At 40.2% G+C, this 19,277-nt stretch overlaps 1 protein-coding gene across 6 annotated transcripts in view; it reads left to right on the top strand.

Annotated features, from left to right (window-relative positions):
- The window catches only part of CPED1 (cadherin like and PC-esterase domain containing 1), a 163,352-nt gene that overhangs the window by 21,133 nt on the left and 122,942 nt on the right, over positions 1–19,277 (top strand). For all 6 annotated transcript variants that reach the window (XM_069802042.1, XM_069802043.1, XM_069802040.1 and 3 more), the window contains 2 exons: positions 15,148–15,254; positions 17,174–17,249. In XM_069802042.1, coding sequence (XP_069658143.1) covers positions 15,148–15,254; positions 17,174–17,249 — 183 coding nt within the window. The remainder of the gene's footprint in view (positions 1–15,147; positions 15,255–17,173; positions 17,250–19,277) is intronic.

Below are 19,277 nucleotides of genomic sequence, written 5' to 3'. Positions count from 1 at the left end.
TGAGAAAGGGAAATTCTTTATTTGTTCATAACAGAAGATAAGGACATTGAACATTGCCAAGTTAAAACCAAAATATAGCATTTAGTCATAAAGTTACCAAACATACCTTTCTTTGAATGTTCTTTTTAGTCATATAAACAGAACATACAGGCCAGTGGAGAGTGGTATTTATTAGGCTGACGTAGATCTTACAATAATTAAAATATTGCACACTGATTACACAGTGAGCTAAAATTAAAATTTTGCTGGAATAAATTATGTCATGTTAATAGACTCTGAAAAACACCAGTGTCCAGGCAGATACACACATTGGCCAAAGGAAAGCAACAATGTGCAAGTCCACTGAAATTAAATAAATACAAGGGATTAAGGTGTAAGTATACAAGCTTTATAATATGCTAGTAACATGCAAATCCTGTAAAAGAGTTTGAGGCAATGTTTTGTAACTGTAGCCTATGGGATAAGAACGTAGCAGCAGATAGTTGTTTATTCAAGTATTTTTAAAATGCTTCCCTTTTTAAAAAATGAATCCTGGCTCTGGTAGGGTTCAAGCAGAGACTCTGGTTTATAAATATATATGTCTGTTCCTAAATGTCAGATGATTGTCTACTAATATAGGTGCTAGGAGAATGACAGTAAGTCTAGCCAGAAGCCTGTAGCAGTCCTGCCAGAGCACTCTCTCTAAGGGATTGTTGCATGAGTGTTGCCCAGTGTTTTGGCTGGTGGAAGCTGTGCCCCTTTTTGACAGACTCACTGCCTCTGAGCCCTGGTCAGCTGTGAGAAGTGTGGTGTCTTTCCTCATTGTGCTCCCATTTTAGGTAGAGGCATTATATACCACCAAAACCAAACCATTTTTATTTTTTTTTTACTTTAGCTACCATGACTTTTGTTGGTTCAGATAGCAAAAAGCTTATACACTGTGTGTGCCTTCATTGTAATTTGCAGCCAGCCCACTCCATTCCTAGGTTCAGATTCCAACTTTCTCCAGCTGCATCTGCTTTCAGCTGACAGCTCTTTTGAATGCTGCATCCCAAAAATGCCCCAGACATCAAAAGTGCAGTAGCCACCCATGGGTTAGAACATGTTTCTGAAAATGTCATGCACCATATTGTTTTTACACTGACTTATTTTACATCAGATGGGAACCTTTCCTTCATGAGGGGAATGATTATTCTACCCTTCTGATATTCATTATACTCCCTCAAAGTTGATTTTTCAGTGTAATATTGAATATTCTTTTATGCGGCCCCTGAAGTTGTCAGGTTTGGAGGTAATTCTAGTTTGCACAGATGTTGAAGAGAAAGGAAGCTTCTCTGACATACTCAGAAATCAAAACTTACTATCCCTCAGTTTCAAGTTGGCTACAAGAGCTTTCAGATTTCTGAAAAAAAAAAAAAAAAAAAAACATACAGAAAAGTATTACTAAAAGTGACACCTACTCATTGATTAGAAAGAGAAAAACCCACATATAATTAATTTGTATCATTTTTGGCAGATGCGTTTACTTACAAAACAATGTCCATTTTTTACAACAGAAAGGCAAAATATGGAAGGGATTTGGATTAAAAAGTAACAAAGGAATAGGATTTGATTAACTTGTAACTGGTAGCAAGATTACAAAAATATAGTCTTAACATATTTCCTCAATGGTGCCTCGCATAAGTAAAATATATTCAGACTTTGATAGAGGGAAGGACAGAAGAGCTGAGTGATATGCATTTTGGAAAGTTTGAAACAAATTATTCAAGGCAGAAATTGTTTCTATAAGAAGCTCATTGTTGTAATGACTTTGTTTCTGACATTTGTGGTAATGCTTTCCAAAATAAATATTTAGCTGTAAAAAGGAGTTTCATTTTTAATTTATAGCAACTACTATAAGTGTGTATGTACATAGAATATACTTTTCTTCTGCATTGTGTAAATGCAAGATGAATCTGACAGAACCACAGTTATTTTAGATCTGACAGAATACAGCTCAATTGATCAGTTATTTGAAAAAAGAACTTTTAGTGTAAAAGAAGACAAAACCATTTTTTCTTTATTTGGAAGAAAACCACTGTTTGCTACAATTCATTATTTTTTTTTTACAAGAGAGAAAACAGAAAACCTATCAGCATACTGAAGTACTTTGTTAAACAGGCTGATAAACAAAATAAAAACAAGACCTAGCTATTTTGGACCAAATCAAGAAGTATTTGTCTGTCTAAATGGGAATTAGGCATTTAAATATTTTTTTTCCATCTGGCTTCAGCAACGCTCTCAAAAAAAAAGAAAAGCCTTCACTCCAGTTTCCACAACCACAGTGAGGCTAAGTATCACTGGAACCTGTCTGGAAGTCAGTCTTCAATAAAAAATAATTGAGGTAATTTTCTGTAAAGAGTAGGCTGAAGAGAAGGACTTTAAATACATAGAGTTTGGCACACGTTAACCCCATTTTCACTTGGAATGAAGTGCTATGGCTTTAGAAAAAAGGTTAGAGGACCTTTGGAGAAAGCTCTAAGAATAGAAAGAAAGAAATATTCAAGAAAGTACTAGCACAGAACGTAACTGTAGACTAGTTAGGTTGCCCTCTTCATGACAGGATGATGTGTGAGGTAGGAGAAAGCAGCAGGTTTTTTTCTTCTCTACCTAGCTCCATGACACATCTCATTTACATCCCAGATGTTACAGTACACATTTTTTGCAAATCTAACAATGTGGGGGTGTCTGTTGACCTTCAAAAGTGAGAGTTCTGACCCCACATTTCTTTAAAATGTTTGGAGAGGTATTTTTAATGTCTACTTTAGAGTCCATGGTCCATGGAAGCTGTACATGGTAGTCATGATGATGTCCATATCACTGACTTTCAGTAGCCCATGGCATGCCAGGTGAGTAGAGTTGAAAGGCAGCGTAGGTTGCTGCATAGAAAACAGTATCTGTGGGGAATAGTTGGAAATCTCCCTTACATTAGCCATGACTTAATTATTGCATCACTGTCTTCTGTGGTTTTGTCCAACTCATAAATAAAATGGGTCAGTTTGCTAGTCCTGAGGACAAGTGATGCAGTATGGCTCATGTCCATGTATCTAAACTCTTCCCCTGGCTGAGGGTGGCCTGCTCTTCACTGAGTTTTAGGAACTGCCACTGGCTTGAGCTGTCTCCTGGGGCATTGCATGGCCACCCAGGGAGAAGAAAACAAACACAGCAGATGATTGCAGCCCAGCAGTTGAGCCTGTGTCCTGACACTGTTTAGTTTAGCCATTGCCTCTATTCCCAAGCTTCTCTTTTTCAGTATTCTGATTGTTTCCTGCCTCTTGGGTATTAAGGAATCTGACACATTAATTAGGGTTGGCATAGGATGCTTGAGTGCTGTAAATGCAGTGATCAAGGGCTGCCTTTCGGACTTTAAAATATGTGTCATTGTTTCCTGCATAGGTGATCAAACACCATACTTTTAACATTGTAATTGTTATCCTAATTCATTGTAATTAGAATGAGACAGGACATTAAGACCCATCTACTCCTTAGCTGTTTATCCTGAGGCTCCTCTATATCCATAGAAGGGAAGAGGCTCTTTTCGCAGCCCTGGCACAATTTCTGCCCTTTAAAGTCAATGATGAATTCTTATTAGTGCCATAATTCAGAGGGCTTCTCAGCTCAGGTTCCTCATGTCCTGTTGCAGAGTGGGAGTGGTAGAAAGGTTGAGGTGAAGGGCAGGATGCAAAGTATACTCAAGCTGGCAGCTTGGTTTCCTTGGGCAGAACTCCTCCTCCCCAGGTGCTACCTTCCCATTGAATCACCCATTGAATCTTCTTCCCAGCCTCCATCTCTTTCCATCTGTTGCATGCGCTTCTCTAAACACCCAGACTCTTCCTTGTAAGAGTAGCAGGATCAGCAGGCTTGGTAATAGCCTAGTGGGGAAGATGCCTGAGTACATCTTGGGTTTGTTGTAGCTCCTTTTTGAACATACTTGTCCAAGTTACAGATGGCCAAATCCGGTAGCCTGACAGAGGTGAGGCTGATGCAGATCCATGCCCCTGCATCCAACTGGCTGCGAAGCTGAGCGTGTGCTCCCAGCCGGCACACGCACACCTATACACCAGGTATGTACACACACACAGCCGGCCACACAGATCAACACACTCAGCACTCACACAAACACAAACAGCACCCACGGCCTCATCCACTTGCCAGCACTCACACATGCACTTGTACACCCGCTCCAGCTGCTGCCATCACGGACACACAGACCTCCGAGCCCTGGTCCCACTCCAGGGGCTGCACTTAGAGCCCCAGACACACACACACGCACACGCAAGAGAGTCTTGCTGCCAGGAAAGAGTTGGCAATGGAGTTTAGTGAGAAGACAGGACAGACTGCCCTGGCCAGGTACAGGCCACGGCCAGCCAAGAGTAGCAATCAGCCCGCTGCTTAGAGGTGGAAAGCCATTTTCATCCCATTATTCCTCTATTTCCCATGCTTGTTCCTCTTCAACTCACCTTCATACCTCCTTTTCCTCCACTAAACTAGCCCATAATAAGCAATTGGGAAATGCTCTTACCATGCACCTCGTAATGGATCCCAAACCCTTAGACAATGCGCTTCTCCCCCTCCCCAGGTGCACAAGGTGCTTTGGGGCTCACGTTCACTCATCGTGACGGGCACTGGGGCTGAGTCTCCCCTGGGACAGCTTGGGGGGGACCAGGGCAGGGGCTTGTGTCTCTCTGACAGGGTTACTGAGGTTCCCCCACCCAGCATCACGCCTCTGTGCTCCTTCGTGTGTGCGTGTGTACGGGTGTGTGTGTGCACGTGCGTAAGAGAGAAGAATGTTCTGTGGGCAGACGCCTCTCCTGCAATGTCCCTGGGAGCAGCCAAAGCAGGGTGCTATTTGTGTTCCCCCACCTGCTGCAGTTCCTCTGGGCTCTGGTGGGCACATCTGTAGATGAGCTTTTTATCACAGAACCAGCGAGCACAAGCACTCCGGCTCTGCTTGTCAGCAACAAAGTTGGGGGTCTGAAAAGTGTAACCCATGTTCCCCTGAGTTTCTCACAGTAAAATAACAGAGCTTCAGGCCTAAACTTCCCCCCCTCCCCGCCCCCCCAAAATAATTGGAGTTTTAGTAAAAGTTTTTGTAATAGAATTTTTGAATCCTGGTGGTTTTGAGTCAATTGACTCTGTTGGTTTTTCATCTTAGATCTCTGTATCCAGCCACAAGGAGTTTTTCCTGTCCCCAGTGTGTTCTTCATTGCCTCATGCGTTTGTTTCCCTTCTTTTGCCACTCTGCTCTGTGAGTGACGGAGGTATTTACCTCACATATTTAAACTGCTATTTTTCTTTATGTTATCTGAAGCTTAAATAAAATAACTTTATAATAAATAGTGGGAGATCTTGAAGAATCTTGTGAATATCAGACCAGGGCGGGCATATATGCACACAAGCAGTGTGCAGTTAGGTACCCAAAAGCTGTGACATGCACTCTTTTCAACTTTGATTTGACTCACTCGCACATGATACATCCTTCCACTTCATGACTGCATGCTGCTTTTTCACATGACTTTGACTCAGGGTGCACAGAACAGGGATACCAAGTTCTTTCCTGGATATAGTCCCAAGAGTTATCAGTTAGAATAACTTGGATCACGTAGCAGTGAGGGTTATCCAAAGGCAATTGTGTCAGGCAGAATCTTCTTCCTTGGCACAGAGCAGGGTGGAGCTATTCTTCCCTTTCCACTGAGGCGTGGAGAGCCGAGCGCCCTCTTCCTCATCACATGAAGCAGGGGGATGCACATGTGAAAATCTGGTAATATTTTGGTTTATTTTCTTTGATCCATGCATGGCGCACTGCTGCCTCTCATGCTCAGCCCCTAACCCTGCTACCAGGACAGGGACGTCATTGCAACTTTTGCAATGCCTATGACAGATGGAGCAAATGGACAATAGCTTCCTTAACTATAGAGTTGCCCTCCCCATGAGCTTCTTTACCCCAGTCTGATCCCAACATGTCTCAAGTGCATGACCCTCCTTGTCCCCACATGCACATCGTCTCTTTCCAGTTTTCACCTGGTTCTTCATCCCAGTGCACTGTCAGTAGCCTGTCTCTAATATCTCTCAATCAGGCTTTTCTGTCAGATGGCTTCCTTCTCCATCTTCACAGCAGGTAAGGAAGCACCTACACAGATGGATGAGCTGAGCTTTGGCAGATCTGTGACAGCTATGTGCTTTAACTAGGTACCAAGTACTTCCATCCCAGAGAAGGTTAGGTCTCAGTCCCACGATGCTTTCTTGTGCAAGTGAGAAACATATCTAGCAGCTTTGACTGTGGTAGCCTACCTTGTGTATTAAATACGTAGAGAGTAAAAATTCCAGCATTTGGGAGCAACTAGGGATGTAAATGTTTTTAGCTTGCATACAAGTAGAGCATACCATATTGGATTACCAGATGCTTTTGGTTTCACTGAGGCTTGCTATGCAGAAAGTACGTGTGGAGAGCATACCAGAGTAATCTGAATATTCATCCAAAGCACAATGTGTAAGCACAGAAGTGGAATAACAGGCTTGAGTGTTTGAACTGCCCTGATGTGTTTGCCATTGAGTCAGGACTACATATTTTCCTTTTGTTTGCTATTGAACTCTACTGTAGCTCAGAAAGTATTTTGATGGCATATTTTCATAGCTTGAGTTGTCAGATTATACCATGATAAAAACTATAGATTGTTAGAGTTACAATCTGTAATACAACTCAGTGGAGGATTATTCTTAGCCTGACATGGTCTCTCCGCAATAAACTAAGAACCATCTAATGCACCTGTATTACATACTGCAGTACTCTTCTCCCCATGTCAGACAAATATAATTTTTGGATGTACTTTAGCTACTTTTATTTCCAGTATTCTGCTCATTCTTCAGTTGCACAGAAAAGTATATGGATATAGTTTAATAATACTGCAATTTTTTTTGTGCACTACCTTTGTAGTGTACTGTAAGACAGTTATCTGCAAATTGCAAAACACCACTTTAAAGCATTTGCTTTAGATTTGCAAATTCTTTCGTGGTTGCCTCTTATACTAGAGTAGTCTGTTGTTTGAAGAAAGGATTGTTAATCTATTGTATGACTGAATGCAGTATAAATGGAGAAGGGATTGTCCTGTCTCTTCTCCATTTTTGTACGTATACCTGCAATAGATTTCTTTTTCTTCTTTTAGAGAAAGTCATCTGCCTTGTATTATCAATTACTCCAGTAAGGAAGATGGTAACTGGTTGACTTAGTGGGTAGGTCCAAGGCAGTTTTAGAGTCTGAGACCAGGTGGAAACAGGAAAACATCTTGCCAAATTTGAGAAGAGTTTCGGGAGAAACACGTAGCCCTTGTCTTGTTACAGTCATTTATTTTTGTACTTTTAAAATTCTGCTTTGGATTGACAAGAAAAGCAGGCTTGCACCCTGGCCCTTCCTGATATAAGGAAACAATAAGAAAATAAATCTTTCTTTTTTTTCAGACAAGAGTGGAAGCATTATGTCTCCCCATTTGTAGTTAGACCTAACATCTCTCCACAGTATTTGCAGAAGAGATACAGAATAGTCAAGCATTGCATTGTTTTTATGGGTGAGGCACTGCAACAGGACTTCAAATGGCTATTTCACTCCCCAAATTCTGAACTCAGATGTGACTGTGCATTAATTCTTGAGCACAGGGCAATGTTTTGTGCTAAGCTGTTGAGGGATGGATGAACTGTCCTTGGAATTAAGACTGGTTCCACTTAGTTCATGCCAGCCTCTCCTCCACAAAGAATGTTTCCCTTGGCACTTCAGATCCTCTTAGTTAGGGGGTAGCTGAGCCAACATAAAACCCTGATCATCCTCAAGGGGAGTGAATAGTGACTGTCCTCGGGATTCCTGCAGCCTTTTGCTGGCAGCCATACAGCAACTGTATGAGGTATTTTGTGAATGAATTGATGGCGTCCAACAATCTCAGCCTCATACATAGGGTGGGGTTTTTTTTACACTTATAATACTACACTGCAATTAATGTGCCAGAAGAGTTCAGCCTAATTTGTCTAGTTAATCAGGTGGTTACTGGACTGGACTGTGCTTTATGGCAGAGTACAGTCAGTCTTAACAAGTAGCATGGAGCACACCATGTGAAACAGCCAAAGGTTTGCACATGGACAGGAGAACAGCTGCTTTCCAGAATAGTTCAGAAAATATCAGAAACCTCGCTGCCTTTTCCTACACTATCTTCACTCAGCAGAGTGATCATTTCTTCACTGTTGTAGTGAGTTCAAATTGGTGATAGCTCATGACTATCGAGAGCCACACCAAAAGAAAAATTAACGTATTTCCAATAACTACTTCTTTAAGGGGAAAATTCCTGCACACCTATGTATGAGACATTCCCTTAGGGAAAGCTCTACAAATGAAACAGTGATATCAAAAAGTTATAAAAGGCCATGTCATTAACAACAAGAAAGCACTCAGTCCAACAAGCGGCATTCTGAGCTTTGCACATGTGGGACAGCCAAGCTGCTGTAACCAGAAATAGGCTTCAAAGGATATTTTTCCCTGGAGCTTTATCAGTGAAGCTCAGATCTTCAGAGGTGTAGAATTCCCATGTCCCCAAACCCCATCACACAGCCTGCCTGATGCTGCTGCCCTCTGAGATGCTGAGGGGCATAAAATCCAGCCCAGAGTCTAGAGCTAGGTAGTGAGGCAGTAGTTCTGTCTTTCAGACATCTGGTAGTCCTTCCACTCTAAACTCTTGACTAGCAAACTATTGGCTCTATAAATTGATCACATTGCAGGAATGAAGCCTGCTTTGTAAAACATATTCCTCTGTCTTGTTTAAAGTTGGATTTATGCACAAGCAGCTACTTCCATAAATATGTGCCTCCTCACCAAACTCAGTCCAATCCGTGCTCACTCCATTACCCTGCAGGAGCAGAGGAGTTTGACTTTTTTATCCCCTGTAGACTATGAGGACTCATGATTCATGAAGCTAAAACTTACATTCGTCATATGGGTTTTTTTACAGATCAGGATTACAACATGCCAACAGTACATTTGAATACAGTTTAATGTGTCAGTACCTAAACAATACCTTTTCCTGAAAATCTTCTCTTCACATCCATGCAGCGCAGAGGTGCCTGCAAATATGTTTCACGTAGAGCTGAGGAGAATTTCTTTTAAAAAAACCATCACGTACAAAACTCAGGATCAACCTTGGCAGGGGTTCTGTAGCCTCATTAAAGTAACGTATTCTAGTACTTCATCCTTGTGGTTAGAAACTTTTCTTTATATAATCTTTGCTGCAAATTAAATGTATCCTGCCTCCAGTGATTAAAGAGGACGATTGATTCTGGATGGGTAAAAATTTACTCTATGGTGTTGCGGTTTAACCCCAGCCAGCAGCTACGTCCCACCCAGCCGCTTGCTCACTCCCCCCACGGCATGATAGGGGAGAGAATCAGCAGGGTAAAAGTGAGAAAACTTGCGCGTTGAGATAAAGACAGTTTAATAGGTAAAGCAAAAGCCGTGCGCACAAGCAAAGCAAAACCAGGAATTCATTCCCCACTTCCCATGGGCAGGCAGGTGTTCAGCCATCTCCAGGACAGCAGGGCTCCATCACGTATAGTGGTGACTTGGGAAGACAAACGCCATCACTCTGAACGTCCCCCCTTCCTTCTTCTTCCCCCAGCTTTACATGCTGAGCATGACGTCCTATGGTCTGGGATACCCCTTGGGTCAGTTGGGGTCAGCTGTCCCGGCTGTGTCCCCTCCCAGCCTCTTGCCCCCCCAGCCTCCTTGCTGCAGGTCAGAGTGAGACACAGAGAGGGTGCTGACACTGTGCAAGCACTGTTCAGCAATAGCTAAAACACTGGTGCATTATGAACACTGGTTTGGTAACAAATCGAAAACACAGCATTGTGCGGGCTGCTAGGAAGAGGATTAACTCCATCCCAGTCAGACCCAGTACAAGGTCTTCCAAAACCTACCTCCTTCTTGTAACCCTCCACTGAAACTGTGTTTTCCAAAACTGGGAAACAGCATTAGTGGTGAGGTGTGACCAACACCAATTGCAACAGAAGGATACCCCCTGTTCCTTCTACATAACACTCATAAACAGGTTTGGTTACAATTCTTAATGTCTGCGGGGTTACGATTATCATGAAATAGACCCTATTATGTAGAATTCTGTGGGGAACTGACATAGAATAAATTCAAACTGCAATTCTAAAGGGCAGGATTCAACTCTTTCAGCACCAATAAATCCTTGCCAACAACTCAAAAGTTATTTATATTTGGGGACGGGGATGTTGCAACAGTATTATGTTGTTAATTCATACACAGTTTATGAATCTGGTCTGTTTCTTCAGTAGTGCTCTCTGGCCGATTGTATCTGTCCTTCTGATTTCTCCTTCTGAACTATGGCACCTTTAACTTGTTTTTAATTTCCTCTGGTTGAATTTGGACCATTTATCAAAATTATTTTGAATTCTGCTCATGTCTTCCAAAGTACTTATACTTCCTCTCAACTTCGTGTCATTTGCTGTTTCTAAATGCACTTGCTATTCCATCATTCAATTTGTTACTGAAAAATTTGAGCAGAACTGAGTATACAGTAAGGTATCCTTTGAGGCTCTGCTCCAAAAAAAATCCACTTTGATAATGTAGACTTCATTTTTTCAAACAGCTGTGCACTCACCTTGTAGGTATGTTATGTGGAAACAGTGTCTAAAGACTTACTAAAGTCAAGCTGTTTCATTGCTACTATTTCGTTTGTTCACTGAATCAGTTACTCTGTCAGAAGAAATTGGGCTAGTTTTACATGATACATTCTTGACAAACAAATACTGGCTGTTTCTTGTCATCTGATCATCTAGTGCTCGTAAATGGATTAATTTTAGGGTGATAGGGAGAGCAAGTGCAAAATTGCAAATTGACTAGAAATCAAAATAACAATAAAGCTGACCAGCCTTTTCATTTCCCAGAATGAATGAAGTACAGGAAGATGAGCATAAAAGATGAAAAGCATATTTGATTTTCAAAGTTATTTCATTTCAAAATATCAGAGTGGGGACCTTAACACTGAAAAATGAAATTTCAAGCTATGGTATTGAGATGAAATTTACTCATTTCATTAAATCACAGAATATTTTTCTGTGTATAAGCATAAGAGTTTAAAAACTCCATGGAGCTGCATGCATCTAAGAGTTTTCCTGCAAAATCCAGCCCCCAATGCCATAGTTTATGGGGACAACATGATAATTTCAAAGACTGGAATCAGATCACTTAATTTTAGAAATCACCTTCAGAAATTCTTGAAGTTCATCTATAAAATATATATGTTGTAAGCTTAAAACCCCACTAAATCCTACAGTTCTCATTTTGTTTCTGTTCATTTTGATCTATGATATCAGAATACAAAAACTCTCTGCAGAATATTTTTATAGAAAAAGGTAAATGTTTTTATTGGTCTCTGCATTGCTGTTTCCACTGCCGCTAAAAAACATGTTTGTTTTTCTCCCTAGATAATTATCTTTTAAATTATTTTTCCACATGAACCATTTTAATTATTCCAAGTGACAAGTCAGAGTCAAAGCCAACGAAAACAGTGGTATCTTGTTGAAAATTTTAATTTGTACATTATATCAATTTTCACTTGAAACCTGTTGCTCTCTGAATTGAATAGCATGTACTTTGACTCATTCAGAATAAGAGTAATTACAGGTGGTCACAGCAGATTGGAATCAAAGTGCGCTGTACTACTGATTCTTGGATTAGCAACTCAGGTTGTTATTCTGAGGTAAGCATGAGATGATACACGTCTCAGATACACAAACACCTTTTAAGATGGGACTGCAAGATGGAGCTGCAAAGACTGGAGGAGAGGAGGGGGAAGGAGATGGCAAAAAAGACAGATAAATAAAAGCATCATGCTCCCAGCATAAACTGTATCCACATTAAGCTCACTTTGCCTGCATAATGAGATGTAATTCTGCAGGTGGACATTCCTTGTGTAGGCAAGGCCTTAATTAACTGGCTGAACTAAAAAATCTTGGTTTGAAAAGATGCTCAGAGAGGGGATGAACATACAATTGCATATTCTCATCTTAAGTTACCACTCTTCCAAATGCAAAGACAAAGCAGTAGAGACTATCTCCCTGAGGTGGGATTTCATACTGTTCAGCTGGTCTACTGCTCCTGCATGCTGAGCTCCACTGGTTTGCTGGAAAAAGCTTCATGCAAATTGCTAGCAGTTTAATTGTTCAGATATGAAGTATCCATTTTAACTTTCCACTTCAAATGTCCTGTCAAAGCCTGCTTCTGGCGTGGTCTGCAGGAAACCAGCAAAACAGTGTGATTATATTGAAGATGGAGTAATATGGGCATTATTAATGCTTCTTCATTAACCATCTCTAAAAACATTTTGAAACACAAGTTTTTCTGTGCAGATGACTCGTGTTATTACTGTCACTTTTGTTCTTCCTTTCTCTTGTATTGTAGAATGTTTTAGCTCACGTTGTTATGTTGCTTTACTTTAGAAATCATTTCTGTGAAAGGGATCTTCTTCTGTGTTAAAATACAGTGCCTGACAGCTTGGGAACCTTTGCCTGGACCATTTGGTGTTACTGGAATATTAACAACACTAGCACTTTTTCGCTGAGATACAGTTTTATAATTATTACATTTGCAGAAGGGAGACAGACTCATGGTCTCATGATCATAGATGTTCATTTTCCACAAAAGTTAAGCTGTGAGAGGAATGTCACGGGCAATTTCTAGGCTATATCTATTCACAGAGGACTCTGTTCCAGAACTAAGTAACTGTTGTAATACATGCCTCTTTTATTTTTGTTTTCCAAGAACATTTTTTCAGGCGTAGTTGATGAGGAATGTATTGATCCATTTAAATAGAAGTCGTACTGCTCTGCCAGCCTGAATCTGAGAGATAGCACTAGGTGTACACTGTTTTTCTAGTAGGAAGTCTCCTGTTCTCTATAAATAGACATGTTTCAGTTCTGATTGTTCTGTACTGAAATAATTGGCTAGATGTCTAATTACTCTAAACAGAAAACACAGATAATGGCAGGCATTCAAACCCTCCCGAAAAATTGTTCCTAGCAGTTAACTGTTCTACTTCCTGGGCACTGGCTCAGAAACACGCTAGGTCTGAGGGCCCTTTTCCCTTTTCATCTCTTCGGTACATTCATATTGATCACTCTGCTGTGTCCTAAAGGCAAATGATACACAGTGCAGCGTATCCTTTGGAGTCAGGGTTCAAATTCATCCCTGGTCAGGATGTGTAACAATAAACAAGGGAAGGAAATGAACTGCTTCTGAGAAATGGAGTTCTCTCCAGCTCCCTTTCAATTTGCACACAGCTAGGCATTGTGCTTTATATGTAATTATAATGATTTATTCAAAGGTGTTTACTAGGCAAAGGCCTAACATCTTGCTTATCTGATAATTACATAGCTGGTGAGGTCATCGAGTAGGTTGTTAACCCTGTCAATCTTTTGCACTAAAATGAAGTATTTGCTTGTACGTTTCTTTAATGTTTCATTTATTTGCTATATCAGTGCCATTTTTATCTACCTGTAGTTTTTTGTTTCTTTCTTTCACAAAGGATCATGTAGTGAATCTGTCTTGCCTATATCTCACATGCCTTAATTATACTGGTTCTCATAATGTGAAATCGAAGAATTCTTTACAGTAATGCATGCAGCGTAACTGAAAAATTAATCTCTTTATTTTTATCACACTGCTTATAAACATAAAAAAAGGTGATAGTTACTTTCATAGTCCTGGACCCATTCTGCACAATGAGTTCATTACTGTACTTAACGTAAATTGAGTGTTAAATCCCCTTAAGTGAAATCTTCACTCTCCTTGGCATTTGTGATTGTGGTTGTGATAGGAAAAAATTACATTTTGGAGGGGGAATTCGGCCAAAATAACTCTCTTTGTGGGCCATCAGTGGGACAAAATTTAGGGGATAATCTAATAAAATTAGGAAGGTATCTCACAGATGGAGAGCACAAAATAGAATAAAATGCATGTAATCTCCCCAACCTTGGGAAAAAGAACCAACCAACCAGTCACTGAAATAGCTGTCCTGCAGAGAGCTTTGGCCTGATGCTATATCCTGCCTTGGATGCTGTACAGCTTCCCTCGCTGCCCTTTCTGTTTGGAAGTTCTTTATTTCTAATTGTCATACTGTCACTGAAATGATTTACCCTTTATTAAACATATTCACAGTGTCCTCAACAGATGTAGTGATTCTGTTAATCTTTTGAGAGATGCCACTACCTCTAACTACTCCAGATTACGAAGGCTGTATACAGAAGAAAGCAAATAACCACTTGAGGGAGTTGACCAAGCTCGTTTGAAGCTACACTGGCATTTCTACACCACATCACATGCTGTGATATGGGCAAACTCCAAGACCTATTTGTACCTTCTAATCCATAATGGTGTTTTAATTGGTGCAATTTAGTTTTGTCTCTTCTTCAAGCAGCCATCTCTGACTCTGGTGTTGTTTCCTGGTAATAGAACCCCATGGTCCCACAGGTCAGCTTCACCCCAGAAAGGAAGCATCAGAGCTAGCTCAGAAGCTAGCTACTTGCTCAGCACAACTTAGTTCCCACTTGTACACCAGTTCTACGTGTTGGCAATCCGGTGTCTAATATTTAGGAAGCCGCTACACCAAAATTCAGGCTAGAAATTCCCACTGTTTGCAATAGCATGACCAGTATTACTTTCTGTAAAATTTACTTCCCCATAATGAAAGACCTCAGAAGATCACACTGCATATAGTGGATGTGTGTTATAAGTGTGCATGCTGAGGAGTTCAGAAATAAAAAACAAACAACAAATTAAAGCAGCACCATGTTATTGAGCTTTTTCATTTCTGAATGCTAAACAGGTCAAACACCAGGGGACTGGACATCAGTAGGCAGGTACAACAGGAGGTGCTAATTGTGAAATACCTAAATATAGTTCCAAAGGTTGAACTGTGGTAGTGAATATGTCTTTTTCCCTTCTGCCACCTGTAGCTGTTCATGTACTTAGCACTCCAACAGTTTGCTGTTCCTCAGGATTTGGCTCTAAGTATTTTTTGTTCAAATAGGAATTGCATTCTTTTTCAGTATGCTTCTTTTCTTTCCTGATAGGTGGTACAAGCCCTTGGGATCTTCTGATCTGCTTATCTTCCAGAAAAAATGATGGTACTGGCTGCATTCAAATAGAAGACTTGCATCATCTAGAGTTATTCCAGAAGGTAAGAGATTATTGTGTTATCCTTCGTGGGAATGAGAGGACACAGCTAGCCCAAATTTTCAGCACTCACTCATTTAAAAAAAAAAGCATCTAATGCTTATTTTATACTGCAGCAGCATGGTTTAACAGCAATAAAAAACGTTTTTTCAAGTATCCTATCTACTGAGAAATACTTGTCAGATACCAACATTTCATTCTTCTTTATATGACACCCAGTGATCAAAAGCAATTTTTCATTTGGACATAGTATGTTATTTTGGAGGTAAGTATTTCAGTGTAAATACTGAAAATTGTTACAACTGAGTGTCAAGTTTTCTTTTCATCTTCTTTAGCTTGAACTTTTCCGTTCTTGGCCACTCTCAACCAGCATGTCAGGCAGCAAAGGCATCTACAGAAGTCAAGGGAAATTTAAGCAATTTACCCCATTAGAAAACAGAATTTAGAAATGGGGAGAAACAACTAGCAAATGCATGCAATATTTCAGAATAATAGCATAGGCAGAAGATAAAGCTGGACTAATTTAGCCTTCACATATCACTATTGAGTTTCATCTGATGTAATTGCTCCCTTGTAAACATAATTTACGCACCTTTCCAAACAGTGACAGTGCTCCTACAATTGATAATGTGCAAGCTGGACCAGTGTCCTCCTTCAGGGCCTTCATGGGAGTTCCTTGCTCTGGCACTGCATTCTGCTTACTCACAGTCCAAAGCATCAGTGGTGCCAATATTTCTTGGTATTTTCAGGACTGCTTTTTTTTTTTTCACTTGAGCATGTTGTGGGCACAGTTTAGGTTACTTAGATATGCAAATGTCTAAATAAGCACCTGACCTGTTGGTAAAAATATGTAAGTGACTTATTTAAACTGAGGTCGTTCTTTGCAAAAATGTGACCAAACTATGGATACAGTTTGGCTTGTATTTCAAGTAAAATGACATACATAATAATGGCAGCACCCAAAGGTACAGACTCCTACTTGATGGACTGGGAGAAATAGAGCTACTGTTAAATGGTAAAGATACTGTTATATGGTTCAGGTGTGAAGTTCATGAGGATACGAAAAATGACTGCCTGTCCACAAAAGTCAGAGCTAGGAGCATGTACACTGGGGTTCCCTGGGACAGGATGCCTTATCTAGGTGTATCCAAAGTGAAATTTTTATAGCAGTTCCAGTTTGCTAGAAGTATACATTCTTTGGGTTCAGCTCTCAGGTCATAAAAACACCCCAGGCTTCTGCAAACTGCTTTTTGCTTATTCTACCCATATTATCATATCTGAGCCTCTAACACTGTGCAATATAATAATCCTTAGAGCACTCTGCAATGTCCAGAAGTTTCACACATGAAAAACTGAGACACAAGGTGATCAAAGGAATTGTCCAAGTTCTCTCAGGAAGTCTGCAGCACAGCAGGGACTTAAACCAGATGGCCCATATCGCCGGATAACTTTAAATATTGGACTAACATTACTCGCTGCTGGCATGTCCATACCATGGTGCAACACAGTTCTTTGTTGCAGAGCCTGGATGTGGTTTAGCTACGTTAGGTTACCACTGTTCTCAAGCACAGCAATTCAAGAGGCATAGGCTAATTCCATGCAGGGAGAGACAGTGATTGATAACTGGCAGAGAACAGAGAAGCTGCAGAAACTGAAAAGGGGGCAGGGAAGGGGTGAAAACTCAGCAGGCAGGAGGAGAGCCATAAGTCTAAAATTTTGGTTTGTGATGGCCATGGAGGAAGACCGCACACTTTAACTTCATTATCCCACGTTGCAGGGATGGCAAAGTTGTCATTCCCTTTTGACACTGACAGTTTTGCACATGAGGTGTCTCTGATAAATTAAACACAAACCAATTGAAGGCTCCAGGAAAAAAAGCACTTTTCTGAATGAAATCATTAAAACCTCTCTTTTTATATACAGGTAAACCTACTTCCAGAAATCCAGCATTTCCTTTGCAGAAAAGAGGGATTATGCCAGATAAAAAAAGCCTTTTCAGGTAACCTAATTTCTTAAAATCTGCATATGTGATGATGGTCTTTTAATAGTTGTCACAGGAAGTCTCTGAAATGAGACTGTCAGGCTTACAATTCCTTTTTATTTTTAGTCATGAATGCATAGGGGGGGAAAAATGAAACAAGAATGATAATCGATCTCAGACACCACTTAAATACTGATTACAGTTATGCAGTATCTTTTCAGGTAAAGATATTGCATTGTTTAGCTATTGCATACTGCAGAAATAATTTGGCTCTAAGTGTCTTATTTTTGGACTGTTTTGTGTTAATATAGTGTATTGGTGTTTACACTTCAAAGCCCTGGGTTCGGTGTAATAAGTTTGTTCAGCTTTACAAAAATGTTGTGGCATGGAGAAGGAGTAGGAGTCAGAGTTTGGTTCCCGTCCAGACATAGTTTACTGATAAAAAGCCTTTGTGTATTAAGATCATCAACCAGAAGAGTTTAAAGGTTATGGGCAAGTTGCCAGAGAATTCTACTTTACTATGGGTGAAATTCAGCTTTGAATAGAAACTGGAAAATACTGTTGTGCACCATATTAGGTCTATTTAAACTACAAAGGGACACGTTATGATCTCAGTTACACTACTAAATATCCAGCATCAATGCTATTTTGGATTTATGATCTATCTTCACTACATAAACTTTGCTGATAAGAAATTTTGTCTTTTTTTTTTTTTTTTGTAATCCACTAACAACCAACCCCACATTTATTCCATTAGTGTTTAGCCTTGTTTACAAATACACAAGATTGATCAGTCTGATCTTTCCTTTCCTTTCCTTTCCTTTCCTTTCCTTTCCTTTCCTTTCCTTTCCTTTCCTTTCCTTTCCTTTCCTTTCCTTTCCTTTCCTTTCCTTTCCTTCCCTTCCCTTCCTTTCCCTTCCCTTCCCTTCCCTTCCCTTCCCTCCCCTCCCCTCCTCTCCCTTTTTGCCTTTTATATATGTGCTATATTTAGCACATAAGGAAAGGATTCATTACAACTCTTTTCATTTAGATGTTAGGTGTCTTCTGCAGCAGTATTCCCCTTAAGTCAGTGGAGAGAGAGGGGCACCTATAAACACTACTTCATTTTAACCTAAAATATGTGTTTAAAATAGGTGTGTTGAATTAGCCTCTGCAGGTAATTACTACCCAATTATCTTTCACCACTGACTGTAAATGGAGCCTAGACAAGTAGCTTAGATTAAATACCTGACATTTGGATGCTTGACTAAAGTTGAGGTTAGGTGGTTCCTAACCTAAGCATGCAGTATTTTCCCTTTTAATTTTTGTACTGTTTCATTTAAAGATTGATCAATATTTAAAACCTATGATGTGAAGTGTTTCCCTTAAAGAACTGTATGTTGAGGGTCAGTTTAAATTGGACATTTACATTTTCCTGGTGCAGTACATTGTAAAAACTGATCATAATGAACATGCAGTATAATAAACATCTATCCCGGTCCCATGAGAGTCCTTTATCATGAAGTCATATTACACCAGGTAAGGGATATATTCTTTTTTGGCTGACTTTTAAGTATGTCTTCAGTGATGCCTAATGCCTTGATTCCCTTGCACTGAAAAGTGAATTAGAGTATTCATAGAATAGAATAGAATGAAATAGAATAATACTATATTAGATATAGTACCAGCTTCAGAAAAAAACTGAGCAGATTTCTAAAAATTTCAAGGACTTCAGGAACTGGTATGTCCTACTCATATTGTAACAGAGTACCTTTAAAAGACATTGGCTTGCCCTGCTACTTGGAGAAAGGCCAATTACAGTGGTTTTATTATTTTGGTACCACAAAACCACAAACACAAGAGGTGCTCACCACACACAGAGATTCCTCCTTAAAATATGCACATTTTCACTGGTGTCCATAAACTGTGGTACAAGCCACTTTGTGTATGTGGTCTGTTAAGCTGTTTTGGTGTATTGGGTCTGCATAGCAAGGTTTTGGTAGTGGCGGGGCTACAGGGGTGGCTTCTGTGAGAAGCTCCTAGAAGCTTCCCCCATGTCCAATAGAG

The sequence above is a fragment of the Haliaeetus albicilla genome, chromosome 14 (genome assembly GCF_947461875.1).
Source record: "Haliaeetus albicilla chromosome 14, bHalAlb1.1, whole genome shotgun sequence".
NCBI lineage: Eukaryota > Metazoa > Chordata > Aves > Accipitriformes > Accipitridae > Haliaeetus > Haliaeetus albicilla.
The sequence above is the reverse complement of the archived record's forward strand: the minus strand, read 5'-3'. Positions and strand labels throughout refer to the sequence as shown.